Consider the following 16,817-nt stretch of genomic DNA (forward strand, 5'->3'; position numbering starts at 1 on the left):
AAAAAAGTATATCCAAGTGTACTTTGTAAATGTGTTAATAATTGCTAGATAGTAAGAGTAACCCTGACTAGAAGGATTAGGAGAGGGCCCCCATAAATCTATATGTACTAGCTCAAAAGGTGTAGTGTAAACAATTTGAGACAAAAGGGCATGCAATCTATGGGATTTACCAACACTACAAGAGCTACAAAATTCAAGGCACTCTTTATTAGGTAAAGCAATATTACAAAGTTTCAACACATATTTCAAACTAACAGCATTAGTATGTCCTAATCTACTATGCCAAAGAGAAATTTTATTTGAACAAACATTAGAAATGGTTGTGGAATTATTATTAGAAGATAAATTGATTGTGTTGTGGTCACTCACCTTGTCCTCCCCGCAGAGTTCTATGCTCTCTCCAAAACTGCTTCAGCAATTCAGTGCTCATCCGCTGTTTCCCTATGCAGCGTCCGAATCATGCATCATTTGCATTGCATTCGTTAAGTGTGTAGTTGTTCCATCATCGAAATACTACTCCATAAAACAAAATTCATACATGCATCATGCATAAATCATATCATATATGTTTCTTTCTACAGGAAAGTCATCAAGATATTCAAATGCCTCCCAGAGAGCAGCTCGCCTAATAATTACAGGCACTTATCCTGATGTTCGAATCAGAAGAAGTTGGTCTCCTTATCCGGACACCGTCAGATCAGATGAAGGCTTACTTATTCTTGATGGCTATATCAATTGAAGTTTTTTCCCCATCAATGGGGTTACCTGGTCTTTCTTGTTGCAAGTAGGATCAGTTAATTATCAAGAGCGCATATTTTCGAGTTCATTCCACCTTAACGGTTCGAAACTTTCGTTTCTCGCTCGTCAGGTTCAAGAAGTTTGAATAGGGGCAGCTGTTGCACCCCAAAATTTGCCCTCTTTATTTGAGCTATAAGTTATCAAAGACGTTTATTTCTTCGTTCGAAAAGGGAAGAAAAATAATAAAGAATTTTCATGGTTTTAAGGAGATATGGTGTGAAATGTGGTTTATACAGTGGAAATAGGAGAAAATTCACAAGTCTTATTTGGAAGGTGATATGAGCTTGGTTCCCGCATAGTCGAGACTATTTTGACGTTCTCTACAATTTTCGTGTTTGACTCAGAAACCAATTCTTTGAGGAAGATGGTTGAATTTGTAAATTACTTGAGCTTTCACGGTGAAAAATGGTGCTGAATGTAGGTTTTCGGACCTTAGAAAATTCATATCTCATGATCCGCTTTTCGGATTCGCTCGAATTTTTAACCGGAGCTCCGTACCATTATTATCGAGATTTCATATGTTCGGGGCGTCGACCAATTATGCACTGAAAATTCCCAGCATTTTGAAAAACATCGTAATCTTTCGGTGAAAAGTGTATTTTCGGATATGTCGCGACAAGTTTGAAAATTCATAACTTCTTCGATTTTTATCGTAAGAAGTCCATTCCGGCGGCATTCTCTCGGAAATTTCGTTAGTTTCGATTCTTCGTCACACATGCTTGTTCAGATTTCGAGCCAAAGGATGAGTTTTATCGAGTTCTTTGAGCGGTACACACTAAATTATACACAGTCGCGCCAGATGAATTGGCGTTTCTCGTCATTCAAACACGCATAATTTCTTCATCGTTTATCGAATTGAGACGATTCTCGCGGCTACGAGTCACAAATTTAGTCATCTTCAAGTTCACGTCGGTCCCGTTTTCGAATTTTGCACCGAATGACATTTCCTCAAAAACGAGCAAAAAATGAGACAATTAAGGGCGTTTTTTACATTTCACCACTCACACTATATAAACATTTTCCCTCTATTTTCTCTCATAACTTCACTTCACCCAAAATAATCAAAAACACTTTCTCTCAATTCCCTTTGATCAAAACCACAAATATCATAAAACTTTCATCAATCTTCATGAACATTCATTGATCTTCATCAAATTCAAGAACAACATGGATTGAAGATCAAGATCTCGAGTTCGAATTTTCCGCTCTCTACATCTTGCGTGCCTCCCCTCTCACTCTCTCCGGATTCGCAACTTCGACTTCACTTCGTGTTCGTGTTCGCGTTCGTGTCGTGTTCGTGTTCGCGCGTCGGATTAGATCTTCATCTGGTAAGCTTTCGGATCTTGAATTAAGTGCTTAATTGTTGATCATTATGTGAATTTGAATCTAGATTCATGTTTTGTTATTGATTAATGTTGATCGATGATGATTGACCGGTGAATTTGCATGTTGTTAATCGAATTGGTGGTGATCATGCGAGTTTTGACTAGATCTAATGATTGTTATATATAATTGATGATCGTTAGTAATGGATTATAACATTCGTGCTTTGGATCTACAAATTGTTATCGATTTTGTGTGTTTAATTGTTGAAATTCATTGATATGACTTGTGGCGCATTGAAAGTGTTTGTACAAATGCATGTGTTAAACTTTTGCTCGATAGTTTCCGCATTTGATGATTTATTCGTGGCTTGAGCATATTTGCGTTGGTATGATCACATTTGCATATGCTAATCTTTGTATCAATTGTTGTGTTGGTATGATCATTGTTGGTGATGACTAAATGTGGAATTAGTGGCCAACTTGAGGCTCATTTGCTTGAATCATGTGATTGATGATGTGTGCTATATGTGAATCATATTTTTCGCTTGTTGGTGTAGCGTTTGTCGAGTCGTGCTTAATTGTTATAACATGATATACACTTGGTTTGCTTGTGTGGTATGTGAGGAAGTGTGCCAATTGTTGCTTGTGTTGCTAGAAAACGTGCTTATGTTGATTTCCAATTTGCATCTCATATGTGCTAACATGTGATATTCTATATCTTGAGTTTGTGTCGTAATTCCATGTACGTTTTCGTAGATTGTGAGAGTTCTTTATTGGTTTATATTACGTGTGCAAGTTGGCTTTGGTTTTGATTGGATGGAATTGGTTCCCAAACATAAAAAATAGCAAAAAAGTGATTTTCAAACAGTGGAACCCGTTTCCTAGCTTTGGGGAACCGGTTCCCATCCATCAGAGGCCAAAACGAGTGGCAGAAGGGTCTGGAACCTGGGTTCCCATATAGGGGAACCGGTTCCCCAGTGTGTTTTTTTCTTCTTTTCTTTTCTAACTTCAGTCTTTCGTATCTTTTTACTCGTAACTCCGATTTGCACATTCTTTATATCGTTAGAAAGCTTGTGAAACGTGGTATCTCATGAGATGATTGATATTGATTGATTGTAGGTTATTCATGTTTGTCTTCCCCTTGACATTTGTTGTCCATTTCATGTGTGCGTTAATTGTTCATTTTCTCTTAGCTTATAATGCAATAACGCAATTCCGATTGCGATGTTTGTTATCTCTAACTTGTGTGCTAGTGTGCAAGGCATTTGGATAGTCACTGATCGACGCTTATTACTTCAGTGTTCCACTTTATTTGCGGGACACAATCTCATTCACCCGTGTCGTGTTCTCACCTTGGAGACACGTTTCTTTTGCTTTATATTTGTATGTTTAGATTGTTTGTTCCTCTTGCAGGTGTATTGAAATTATGCTCGACGCGCATGTCGACCTTTGTTTGCTTACGTGGCTAATCAGTGTGCTGACTATTTGCTATTGCCTTTGCTAGCTCGCTCGCGGGATCCCTAGTTTTCTTTCTCTCTTCGCTGCAGTTTACGGATCATAATCCGTTTGGTATTGATCCCGTTTCATTTTATCTTTCTCGCACTTTACCGCCTTTTTGCATCATCCTTTAACATGAGAAGTAGGACTTAGGCATTCATCTGGCCAAGCCCTCGAAAGAGGCTCTGTTTTTGTTGGTGTGTTTATATTTGTGCTTTGCGGCAGGGAGTCACGGTGTAATAAGACCTTTAAAGGCACTCCGTTAAGTCCTCGTGGAAGGCATGCGGAAAGTGTTAGCAATCAACCCCCGCCTAGTCTCATCGAGTCCGTTCAGTAAGCGCACGCTACGCGTTGCTTGCTTCTGAACTAGCACAAGATCTTGTTATCGAGTATGTCAGGTAAAGGGTCCATGCAATCGGACCCCTGCATTTCCTATAGCTCACGTTGACCGACGTTGATTCTCGGTGTACGTACGCATTGTTTTCCTTTCAGATCTGTGACAGCTTGGTTGTTGAGAGGGACTTGCTCCTCTTGTCTATGGCCCGATCGCTTTGCGCGAGGTCTAATGCTTGGTTGACTCGGGTGATCCACTCCCTTTGGCTATGGCGGGACCTCTTTTCTACTACTCGGCCTACGCCGGTGGTTTTGTTTGCTTTACGAGCGGAGCTCGTTTGTGTGATATTCTTGTGTGTTGTTTTTGTTTTCCCCCATAGGTTGCTAGGCTAGTTTAGACTTGTACCCTTTGTATGATAACATAGGTAGCAAACTTTCCCCCTTAGTTTAGGTTTTCCTCATGCATCTTTTAAAACACAAACCACACTCTTTGATTTTCTTTTCTTAAGAGCTTGTTATTTCCGCTCCATTCCCAATCATAAGTCTCCAAAGGCCGAGCAGCGTAGTGCGAATGTAACTCGTTCACCTAAAAAACACAAAACAAACAGAAATTAGTTAGCCGAGCTACGGTACCTCTGATTCCTAAAAAAGGATACGTAGGTAGCGGGGTAGGGCCCGTGCGAGTATAACTCTTTCTTTTCCCTACATTTTGCATGCATACTAGTTCATTTTAGGCGTAGACTTGTTACACACCCATAGTTTTAGATGCAAGCATGGATACCATCGAGTATGATGGGCGCGTGGGGTGCTAATACCTTCCCCTCGCGTAACCGACTCCCTTACCCTTTTTCTCTGGTCGTGAGACCGTTGTTTTGTTTTGTGGTTTGCTGGCATTCCCTTTCCTTCTCAGGATAAATATGTCAGTGGCGACTCTGTTAATTTTCGCGGTAGCGACACACGTCAACTCTGATATCTGGTTTCTTGACACTGACTTATCAAATCACATGATTGGTAGAGAGGTGCGATTAACAAATTTCAAAGAGTAAGAAAATATCAAGGTCAAACTTTCAGATAATAGCTCATTGTAAGCATAATGTACTGGCAATAGTTATTTAAAGGACCAACAAAGCAAAATATATGATCAAAGATGTATTATATGTACTTGAAATAAAGTGAAATCTTCCAAGTGTTTTACAACTGGTCAAAAAAGTTTTCTAAGGGGTTATGAAAGATTGAGCCTTAGAATTGTACGACACTCAGAATAATATGGATTTAAAATCTCTTATATAAAAAAATATGACATTTAAGACCATGATCAGTTCAACTAAGTAACATTGCTTAAAAATAGTTGTCGGCCACGAGCATAGTTGGTTGTGGCATTTGAGGTTTAGCCATATAAACTTTAGGTCACTCAATCAACTGATTAATCAAGATATGGTAATTGGTATACCAAGTCTTGTGATGCCCGACAAACTTTGTGAAGGTTGCTTAGTAGGGAAGCAATCTATAAATTATTTCATTTCGACTATGCCAATGAGATCCTCCTGCATACTAGAAGCAATATATTCAGATGTATGTGCCAAAGTTCGACCTAGAACATGAACAGATGGATGTGAAGATAGCTTTCTTGTATGGTGATCTAAATGAAACAATCCTAATGATGCAACCTGAAGGGTATGCAGAAAAGGGAAAGAAAGATTATGTGTGCAAGTTGAATAGATCTTTATATGGACTGAAACAATCTCCTCAAAAGTAGGATAGGAGATTCGACAAGTTCATGGCACACATTGGTTTCATTAGAAGTCAGTTCAATCACTGTGTTTACTTTAGATTTCGACATGGAAATTCATTTATTATTTTGTTACTTTACGTGGGTGACATTCTCATAGCAAGTAACAATGTTGAGAATGTAATGAAGGTGAAAGCTTAACTCAATAAGGAGTTCACATGAAGGACCTGGGAGCTCCATCTAGGATTTTTGGAATTGACATCCGAAGAGATAGAAAACAATCAAGATTATGTTTATCTCAAGAGACATACCTGAAGAGGATTCTCGATAAATTTGGTATGTTGGATTCAAAGCCAACAAATCCTCATTTCAAGCTAAGTATAAATCAGTGTCCTAGTACTAAGGTCGAAAAAGCTTATATGAATAGCATCCCATATGCTAACATAGTAAGTTCTTTGATATATGTTATGGTTTGTACTATACCCGATATAACATATGCAATAAGTCTTGTAAGCAAGTACATAGCAAATTCTGGAAAGACTCACCGGCAAGCATTGAAGTTGATTCTAAGGTACATAAATGGGTCTTTGAACAGTTCTAATTTATGGTGGAACTTGTGGTGAAGATAGTAAAGTAGTAATCAAAGGGTGTGTCGACTATGATTATGCAGGTTGTATGGATTCCAGGAAATCTATTTCTCGATGGGTGTTCACAATGTTTGACACATCAATAAGTTGGAAATCAACACTTTAAAAGGTTGTTGCCTTATCAACCACTGAAGTGGAATATATTACCCTCACCAAAGCTGTGAAAGAAGCATTATGGCTTGAAGGTTTTGCTAAAGAGATGATCACTAAGACCTTGTCATGTTGCAAGTTTTTTCATTGTATGCAGTTGATAAAATTGCAGGAAGAAAGCTATTTTGTTCCCTTGACATTATAGAGTTGGTTACAAGGTGGAGATTTGTTAAATATTGGATCAAACTCTAGTATGGTCAAAGGGTAGCTTTTTGGTTCGACAATTTGACAGGATCACAGCATGCCGTCAAAGTCTGTTCACATACTATACTCGAAGGTTGCTAAAGTATGTAGTAGTTAAAATGCTAGGATTGTTAGCATGTCAAATTGGGCATGTTTGTTAAGCCCAATTATTTAGCTTAGCTTGCTCCCTAAGTTAGTTTGTGTAATGGGTTTGTATGTAAAATCCCACCCGTTTAATGTGTTAGTTTTATTAAAAATAACATACTAGTCTCTCACCATCGCACACTACAAATCCTAATTATGGCGAGAAAGGTTATTTGTTATTTTGTAACACTTGTGATCTTGTTTCAAAGAGAAAGTAAAGAATAACAGACTATAACCAATTTCATTGTGTTCTTTTTGCTTCCTTCTTTCATACCCTTGTGAGTTTCTTGCCAAGAAAATAAATCTATTATACTTTATTCTTGACATCGATTTCACAACGTAACGTGTATAAACCAGAGCTTTTGTTAATACCTGCAATCCTTTTTCTACGTCAGTGAAGAATCTGGTGGAACTGATGAAGAATCTGCATTGGAGGTTGGTTTTCAAGTTTAGATTTTTTTTTTGCTTAATTAGGTAGATTTTTATTTTAATTAATATTTTGTTATAGAGAAAAACTAGGCATTCAGATTTTAGGAGTTGCTCTCAATCACATGATGATGCTATTGAAAGATGATGCTTTGTAATAATATATTTATGCTATTGTGGAGGTCAAAACCCCTTCAAATTAGATTAAAACCCCCCCTGCTATTTATGCACGTTTCTCGTAGTTAGTTTGTCATACATGTGTTGACTTAACTTTTTAAAAACTGTTCACTGTCATGCCACATATGCCAGACTTAACTTTTTTACCCACATTTAACATAAATGATCAATTTGGCTAACATAATTGTAGTTAAGGGACCAATACGCAGCACTTATTAACTAAAGGACTAGAGTGAAATATAAAATTAAGCTAACGAACTTCATGACTAGTTAAGCCTTTAATTTTATACATGCTTGTATGACTATATGACTTCCCACACTTTATTAAAGATGTATATTCGATTAACCGTTAATAGCGTTTTATAGTTAAATTCAATTGAATACAAGACAAAATTTTTATAGATTCTGTAAACCTCAAGACCATGGAGGGTTGGGTATAATAACCTTAAACTTTAGAACAAAATTACAATGTTGAAATTGCTCTGGAACCTAGGGATGTCAACTTGCTTCCGTTAGCGGGGATCTCCGTGGGGATTCCCCGTTTGGGGCCTCAAAGATAGAGAATTTTCTCCCGCGGGGACGGGGATGAGAAACAAAGTCTCTCCGAAGGCACTTCGGAGACGGGGGTGGCGTAAATATCTCCCGCCCCGCCTGAAATAGAATAATGTCCTTACTAAAATAGCATAATGTCTTTAATTTATATAAAATTTTAAATTATTATGTAAGTTTATTTGTCATTTCATATAATTAATCTTATACACAAATTTATATATATATATATATATATATATATATATATATATATATATATATATATATATATATATATATATATATATATATATATATATATATATATATATATATATATATATATATATATATATATATATATATTTGTATGTATTGTTAGTAAAAGTGTGAGGTCTAAATGAGTATTTCAATATTTTTTTAGTTTTAAATTTTGTTAAAACAATATATTTATCATAAAGGATTAATTTCTAAATTTCTTGTGGTTAGTTTTTGAAGCTTTTACTATTAATTTGGTTTAAAATAATAAATAAAAAAATCATGTTTATGGATTTCCGCAAGAACCTTGGGGATCCGTGGGGACCCGCGGGGATCTGCGGGGACGGGGGACAAAATTCCCCCGTAGCGGGGATGAGGAATAGATTCGAGGGCGGGGATTGTGATGGAAATGTATCCCCCTCCCCGCCCCATCGACGTCCGTACTGGAATCTTAGTGGTAAATCTGATAATTTGTGGGTTAAATGGATTCATACATATTACCTAAAACATGGGGATCTGATGAATTTTAGCATCAAAAGCCATAATTCTTGGACTATGAAGAGTATCCTCAAACAGAGAGCCAAATTGGGTGATATCCAACAAGTGTGGGATACTATGTTAATCAATAGTAAATTTAAGATGATAGATGTTTACAAGGTGTTGTGTAACGATACGCCTCATGTTAGTTGAAGGAAAATATTCCGTCATAATGTTGTTAGACCGAAGGTCCTGATGACTATATGGCTTGTTTGTCATGGTAGATTGGCTACGAGACAACTTCTCTTTCGGTTTGGGATTGTTTATGATAACAAATGTTGTCTTTGTAATAGTGAGGAGGAATTTATTAATCATATATTTTTTGTTTGTTATGAAATAGTTTGTATTTGGGCCAAAATCTTTGCTTGGATACAAGTTAATCGTATTCCACAATCTTGGGATGCATAAATTTTGTGGTTGAGCAAGAATACTAATGGTAAAGGGTGGAGATCATCCATCCTGAAGCTAGCTGACGCGGAGACTGTTTATGGTGTGTGGAAATATCGTAACGATATTTGTTTTGGTAATGCGGTTGATAAATCTAAAATCGTGGATAATATTATAGATATGATTGTTTATAGGGGTTGGTATAGTAGGAAACTTAGGCTACATATAACAAAGCTGGTGGTTTTTTAGTTTTTACTTTCTTTTCTTTTTGTCTTCCTTGAGGGCTGAATCCGTGGGGTCGCCTTGTATTCCATTGCTTTTGAATCAATTCAATCTTCAATTGATTCAAAAAAAAATTTATAGATTAAAAGTTGACAAAATTTAAACTCGAGAGTTGAGACAACTTAACAAACTCCAGAGATTACAATAAGATGAATTGAAGAGTGTTAAGAAAATCATATTATCAATAATTTGGTTCGGTAACAAAACTAACGGGTCATGCTATCGAGTGTCCCCGAGTACTAGTTAAACATTTCACGTAAAGAAGATATTCTAAATTCAATGCATTGAATACACACAATATTATTTAGAAAAGTAAACTATTTAAGTCTTCATGCATTGAATACACATATTTTGAATTAAAAACTTATCTTTTAGTCTATTAAATAATATTCAACTTACCTTTTTAATATCTTAACCAGTGCTCCAGAAACACTCCTTAATATTACCTAAAATAAATAACAATGATAGATAGAGATAAAGATCACCATAAATATTAATATACATATTTTATTATTTTCTTTATTGAGTATTATTTTATTAGTTAAAATTACGACATGTATTTGTTTTAAAAATAATTAATTAAACCGTAAATGAATATTTATTATAATTTATTTTATTGTTTTAATAATTTAAGTTTTAAAAAATCTGTATATTAGAATTTTAGAAGAATATTCTGCAGAAAGAATGTCGTGTATAAATTAGTTCTAGATGAAGAATTTATAAATTCATTATTTATAGAAAAAGATTACAAAATATTAAAAAAATATAATTTATATAAAAAATAGGAAAATGTTTAATGTTAAGAAAATATCAAAATAAAAAAGGTAAGAATATATCTCAACCATTCAATATCACAACCACCCCATGATCCCTATTAAAATGAAAGTTAAATTAAAAATTATACCCTAAATTAATGACACATATACATTCTTGTGTTTCTCGTTCAAATTCTTAAATAGCATTCCTCTATAAAAATATCATTACTAGAAAATGTAACAAATAATCGGATTTGAAGAAAAGTTAAGAATACCATCTTATTTGAAAATTGATTTAGTAAAAAAATTAATAAATATAAATAAAGATAATGATAAATATAGATATCAATGTTCTTTCTAATGGATTGTTCTTATCGAATAATATTATGCTATACTTTACCATTATAAAATTTTGAACATATTTTAGTTTTGAAAAAATATTTTAAATAGAAAATAAATAATTTTTTTATTACAGAAAATAAATATTTTAAATAGAAGATAAATATTTATTATATTATATTTAATTGTCTTAATAATTAAGTTAATTAATAAAGAGTCGACATATTAAAGTTTAGATAAGAAGGACCTAGAAGAAAATCCACGAGAGTAATACAGTCTACACACGGCTTTCCTTATAAGGGTGAAACACATACAACGTTCAAATAAACAAACCGAGGGTATTTCAGGAAATCCACAAGTAAACCAAGGATACTTTCGGAATAGAGAAATATTGTTCTCACTATAAAAAAACTCGAACCCTAGTTTTTTCATTACCACTCTCTACTTGTTCTTAAATAGCTCAGTCACTCTGCGGCTGAGGATTCTGAACGAGCAATCTTCGATTTCATTTCTGCTAAGGTAACCTTCGACTCATCTTTATTTAATTCGATCTATGGTGTTTAATTGCTGTTGTATTATATGATTATGATTCTGTTAGGTTAGTTTGATTTAGCTTAATTTTGTTCAAAGTTTGAGATGTTTGTAGTTGGAATAATTCGATCTGTGATTTTTAATATTTGTTTTGTTTTAGCTCATTGGATCGATTTTTTGTTCTGTATGTATAGATCTGGTCAATTTTTGTTAAAATCATGTATTTTGGTTTTAAAAGTTGTGAGCTTTTTATGATTTTGTTGTTTAATTATGGATCTGCCAGGATTAGATTGTGATTACGATTGTTATTTGTTTAATTAATGAAAATGATTTTTGTTTACGTTGAAGTTTTGATCGAGTCTATTTCTGATACTTTAAACAGTGATATGTTTTACCTGCCAAAAGTTTTGAAACTATGTTAAATTCTGATCTTTAAAAAACTTTTAAAATTTGTTGATTGGGTTAATTTTGGAAATTTTTGAATAGTTTGGAGATATGGCTCGTGTAATTAGATTGCCTTTGGTTTTGTTGTTCATGATATGATTAGTTTGATTCAATGGTTTTATTAGATCTTGTTTATCTGGTTATGAATTTGTTGCTGGTAGTTCGTTTGAATTTGTTGTTCAATTACATGAATTATTGTTTAATAACACAGTTTTGTGAGAAATGAAGTTCTGTTTGCTTATTACTTATGGCTTAATTTTTTGTGAATTGCAGTTAGGACATTATGGGAAAAGAAAAGGTTCATATCAACATTGTCGTCATTGGACATGTCGACTCTGGGAAATCAACCACCACTGGTCACTTGATCTATAAGCTAGGAGGTATTGACAAGCGTGTGATCGAGAGATTTGAGAAGGAAGCTGCTGAAATGAACAAACGTTCATTCAAGTATGCGTGGGTTCTTGACAAGCTTAAGGCTGAGCGTGAAAGAGGTATTACCATTGATATTGCTTTGTGGAAATTTGAGACCACCAAGTACTACTGCACAGTCATTGATGCCCCTGGACATCGTGACTTTATCAAGAACATGATTACTGGAACCTCCCAGGCTGATTGTGCTGTCCTTATCATTGATTCCACCACTGGTGGTTTTGAGGCTGGTATCTCTAAGGATGGACAGACCCGTGAACATGCTCTTCTTGCTTTCACTCTTGGAGTGAAGCAGATGATCTGTTGTTGTAACAAGGTAAATTTCTAGGGATTGTTTTTATGCATTTATATTATCACAGTTTGTTTGATTTGTGTTTGTGTATTCTGATGGTATCAATTTTTTGTTTCAGATGGATGCTACCACCCCTAAGTACTCCAAGGGAAGGTATGAGGAAATCGTGAAGGAAGTTTCTTCCTACTTGAAGAAGGTTGGTTACAACCCAGACAAAATTCCTTTTGTCCCAATCTCTGGTTTTGAGGGTGACAACATGATTGAGAGGTCCACCAACCTTGATTGGTACAAGGGACCAACTCTCCTTGACGCTCTTGACAACATCAACGAGCCCAAGAGACCCTCAGACAAGCCCCTCAGGCTTCCATTGCAAGATGTTTACAAGATTGGTGGTATTGGAACTGTGCCAGTGGGACGAGTTGAAACTGGTGTTGTGAAGCCTGGTATGGTTGTGACTTTTGCTCCTACCGGTTTGACAACTGAGGTTAAGTCCGTTGAGATGCACCACGAGGCTCTCACTGAGGCTCTACCAGGAGACAATGTTGGATTCAATGTTAAGAATGTTGCTGTCAAGGATCTCAAGCGTGGTTTCGTTGCATCCAACTCCAAGGATGACCCTGCCAAGGAAGCTGCCAACTTCACATCCCAAGTCATCATCATGAACCATCCAGGACAGATTGGAAACGGTTATGCCCCAGTGCTCGATTGCCACACCTCTCACATTGCCGTGAAGTTTGCTGAACTTATCACCAAGATTGACAGGCGATCTGGTAAGGAGATTGAGAAGGAGCCCAAGTTTTTGAAGAATGGTGATGCAGGTATGGTTAAGATGATTCCAACCAAGCCCATGGTGGTGGAGACTTTTGCTGAGTATCCTCCTCTTGGTCGTTTTGCCGTGAGGGACATGAGACAAACTGTTGCTGTCGGAGTCATCAAGAGTGTGGAGAAGAAGGACCCAACTGGAGCCAAGGTCACCAAAGCTGCAGCCAAGAAGAAGTGATTTGACTCCATGGTTACTACTGCCTATGTTGTTGTTTCTTTATAGTAGTTTATCATATTTTCAGAGTCTTAGTTCTTTGCTTTTCCGGTTTTGTTTTTCCAGTATTAACTTACAGAACTGGGTACTTGATCGGCGGTGGTACTGTTTTTCGTGTTAATTATTTTAGTCTTGAGAACTTCACTTTTTAAGCAGCTAAAAGGTTTTTTACCTTCAATTTGCTGCTGAGGGGATGTTAAAGTTTCATTAAATTTATGAAAGAGTTTTGTTATGTCTACCCTTAATTATGTTCAAAATGTTTGTATTTGATGTTTGTGGGAATGTTTGTAGTTGATGTTGTGGGGTGATTGAGAACGCCTGCAAGTTTGATAGGCCCTGCAATTTTGAGTGGACACAGTGATGATGTTAGTTCAGTACAGATTACTTAGATACATCAAATTGATCTAAGTTTGTAGTTGATGTTGTGGGGTGATTGAGAACGCCTAGTTTGATAGGCCCTGCAATTTTGAGTGGACACACTGATGATGTTAGTTCAGTACAGATTACTTAGATACATCAAATTGATTTTTCATAATAGACTTATTTTCAAGCTAGAATGATTCATGAAAGTATTTAGAACATATGTTCTCTTTGTGGAGTAAAAAGGATAGAGAGCCCCATTTTCAACTCAATATGATAATTTCTATAGTTATTTTTGACCATCAAGGTTTTTTTTTGAACCAATTACGTACAAGGCGCTTACGATCTATCCTGAAATCCAAACTAGAAAATAATAATTACGATCTATCCTGAAATCCAAACAAGAAAATAAGAATGCAAACCTATCTACAACCTACATCATAAAAGAAAAATAATGCAAACCTATCTACAACCTTCATCATAAAAGTGGCAATGTTTTTCCTAAACTTTCCTGTGTATCCACCCTTTATATATTGTATGTTCTATAATCTCCTCCCAAAAACCAGCGCATGGATCATCTCTTTTTGTTCTGTCACCCATTATGTTTCAAATCCAACCACCACAAATTTTTGAAAGAAAATATTTAAAATAACAAAGTAGCATTAAAAAGAACTCAAGGGTCAAGATTGCAGCTGAAGCAATGGCTGTAGAGAAACAACAGGGGAGGATCCTGATCCCAAAAACCATATATTATATGTTATATAATCTTCTCCCAAAAATCATATTGTTTCTTTACATTCCCACCCTTTCTTTACTTTCATACCACATAAACGCGAAAAATAAATAGTTGACAGAAGATGCATTTATTATCCTGCACTATACCATATTTATACATACACCTATTATTACAAGCCAACCAAAGTATAAATCGTGTCCGGGGTCTAGCCAAGTTACTGCAGAACAACTTTCTCCAACTTACTCTGGGTATCTCAACATACATAATGTTGAAACAATCTCTAATTATATGCCTCTGTTACAGACTCAAATACTTTCCCTCAATTTCAACACATGTTTCATGATCCAAGACCGACTATCTTTGGCTGGCATCTGCAGAATATTACCATTTTTGACATAATAAGTATGGATCTATTTGATCCATAGATTGTTTGATTTGTTACATAAGTTCCACATTTTCAGCAGGGTGACCTGATTCCAATTCTCAATGTTAATCACATTCATCCCTCCATTAGCTCGAGGACTACGAACTCTTTTCCAAGCAACAAGCGATTTTCTGGTTTGCTCCTTCCTTCCAGTCCAAAGAAAACTCCTACAAATAGCATTGGTCGTGTGAATGACAACTTTGGAAAGAGGAAGAAATTGCATCTATAGATTGGAGATAGCAAATGCCACACTCTGGATCAACTGTATGCGTCCTGCATAAGTCAATAACTTTGAACTCTAGTGGGTTATCCTGTGCATGATTTTATTAGTTAGCACCCAGTAGTGCTTGATAGCCAGCTTCCTATTAGTCATTGGAATTCTTAAGTACCTTAATGAAGGATTGCCTTCCTTCAATCGAATATGATCTTTAATCTATTGCTTTGTGATCCCATCAACACCACCAAAGTAGATATAACACTTACTTGCATTCATTTTTAAGCTCGTGGACTTTGTAAATTTGTAGAGTTGTTGCATCATAATCTCAACAAAAATCAGATCTCCTCGAGAGAACAATAACAAGTCATCTGCAAATGACAGACTAATGAGTTGCAGATTTTTACATTTAGTGTGATAGTTGAAATCTGGTATGAATTGGTGACATTGGGTCACCCTGCCTGATCTCTCTCTTAGCCTCCATACTGTTAGTGTATTTACCATTCACATTGAATCTATAAGAAACTGTCCTCACTGCTTTCATGATCCGCACAACAAATTGATTGGGAAACCCAAACTCTTAAAGAACTTTCTCTAAAGCTCTCCAATCAACCATGTCGTAGGATTTTTGCAAATCAATTTGCATCATGCACTTGGGAGTAGACTGGTTTCTATCATATCCTTTCAAAAGTTCAAAGGCCAGTAGCACATGGTCACATAGATGTTGACCTTTTACAAAGGCAGTTTGATTTTTTGCTACTAAATGACTAATCACCTTTCCAAGTCTGCAAGTAAGTATCTTTGATATTATATTGTAGATAGTAGTGCAACAAGATATAGGCCTATACTCTTTAATAATTTTTGCCTCTACATTATTAGGAATCAATGCTACAACTGTACAATTGAAACATCTATGTAGTCTCCCATGGGTAAAAAACCCCTTGTTAGCTTTGCACACATCAACTTCCACTATATGCCATGCATTCTTGAAGAAACTAGCCCCATATCCATCTATACCAAGGGTTTTATTATCACCTATTATACCACTTAGGGCATCTCTGATTTCCTTCTCAGTGATAGAACTAATAAGAGATTCCCTTTGCTTTTGGCTCAATTGAGTACCTTCCCTCATGATAGTATAGTTCACTTCCTCAAGATTTTCCTCTACTCTTCCCATCAGAGTGCCATATTACCCCAAAATTTCATCCTCCATCTCCTCAGGTTCCACAATTTTAGTGCCATCCTCCTTAATTAGTCTCTTGAAAACATTTGTTTCTGCCTTGTCTTTATAGATGATTGAAAAAATGCATTATTCCCATCACCTAGTCTAATCCATTCAATTTTTTCCTTCAGTTTTAATTCCATTTCCTCCACTTCAGACCATTTAATCACCTCTTCATTCTAGTGCTTAATGTTGTTAAGGATATCTGCATTCAACCTGTCATTAGTGAGTTGCAGTTGGGCATTTAGTAACTCAAGTCTAGCCTGTTCCACTTTACTCTTCAAATTCTTCAAAGGCTTGCTCAACTCCTAAATGATGGGCTTTAATCTCTTCAATTTCTACCAGAGTACATACATAGGATTTCCAAACTGTGCCTGCCTCTAGTTGTTTGCCAAGACTTCTTGGAATCCATTCACTTTCACAATGCAATTCTTAAACTTAAAGTGGTTCCTGAACTTGCTAAACTTCTCCTTCCCCTTAATGTGTAAGAGTGCATGATCTGACACATTAGGAGCAATTACAGTAAGAGTAGAATCCAAATTATCATGCACCCATTCCATGTTAGCTAAAACCCTATCTATTCTTGAATAAATGATGCTATAAACTTGTTTGTTGGACCATGTATAATAGT

General features: G+C 35.7%; 2 protein-coding genes across 2 annotated transcripts; one reads left to right on the forward strand and one right to left on the reverse strand.

The window, feature by feature from the left end:
• Window positions 1–10,861: 10,861 nt before the first annotated feature.
• Window positions 10,862–13,468, forward strand: LOC131624358 (elongation factor 1-alpha). Its single transcript, XM_058895310.1, has 3 exons — window positions 10,862–11,017; window positions 11,747–12,218; window positions 12,313–13,468. The coding sequence occupies exons 2-3, from the start codon at window positions 11,757–11,759 to the stop codon at window positions 13,192–13,194; spliced, it is 1,344 nt and encodes a 447-aa protein (XP_058751293.1). The 5' UTR covers window positions 10,862–11,017; window positions 11,747–11,756; the 3' UTR covers window positions 13,195–13,468.
• Window positions 13,469–15,544: 2,076 nt separating this feature from the next.
• Window positions 15,545–16,141, reverse strand: LOC131624384 (uncharacterized). Its single transcript, XM_058895335.1, has one exon. The coding sequence runs from the start codon at window positions 16,139–16,141 to the stop codon at window positions 15,545–15,547; it is 597 nt and encodes a 198-aa protein (XP_058751318.1).
• Window positions 16,142–16,817: the final 676 nt, after the last annotated feature.

The sequence above is a fragment of the Vicia villosa genome, unplaced genomic scaffold, assembly GCF_029867415.1.
Source record: "Vicia villosa cultivar HV-30 ecotype Madison, WI unplaced genomic scaffold, Vvil1.0 ctg.000114F_1_1, whole genome shotgun sequence".
NCBI lineage: Eukaryota > Viridiplantae > Streptophyta > Magnoliopsida > Fabales > Fabaceae > Vicia > Vicia villosa.

Bases quoted from the DNA above. Each gene is read 5' to 3' on its own strand.
- LOC131624358 (XM_058895310.1), top strand. From the start codon at position 11,757: ATGGGAAAAGAAAAGGTTCATATCAACATTGTCGTCATTGGACATGTC. The intron at 12,219-12,312 runs GTAAATTTCTAG...TTTTTGTTTCAG, and splicing joins TGATCTGTTGTTGTAACAAG to ATGGATGCTACCACCCCTAA.
- LOC131624384 (XM_058895335.1), bottom strand. From the start codon at position 16,141: ATGGGAAGAGTAGAGGAAAATCTTGAGGAAGTGAACTATACTATCATG.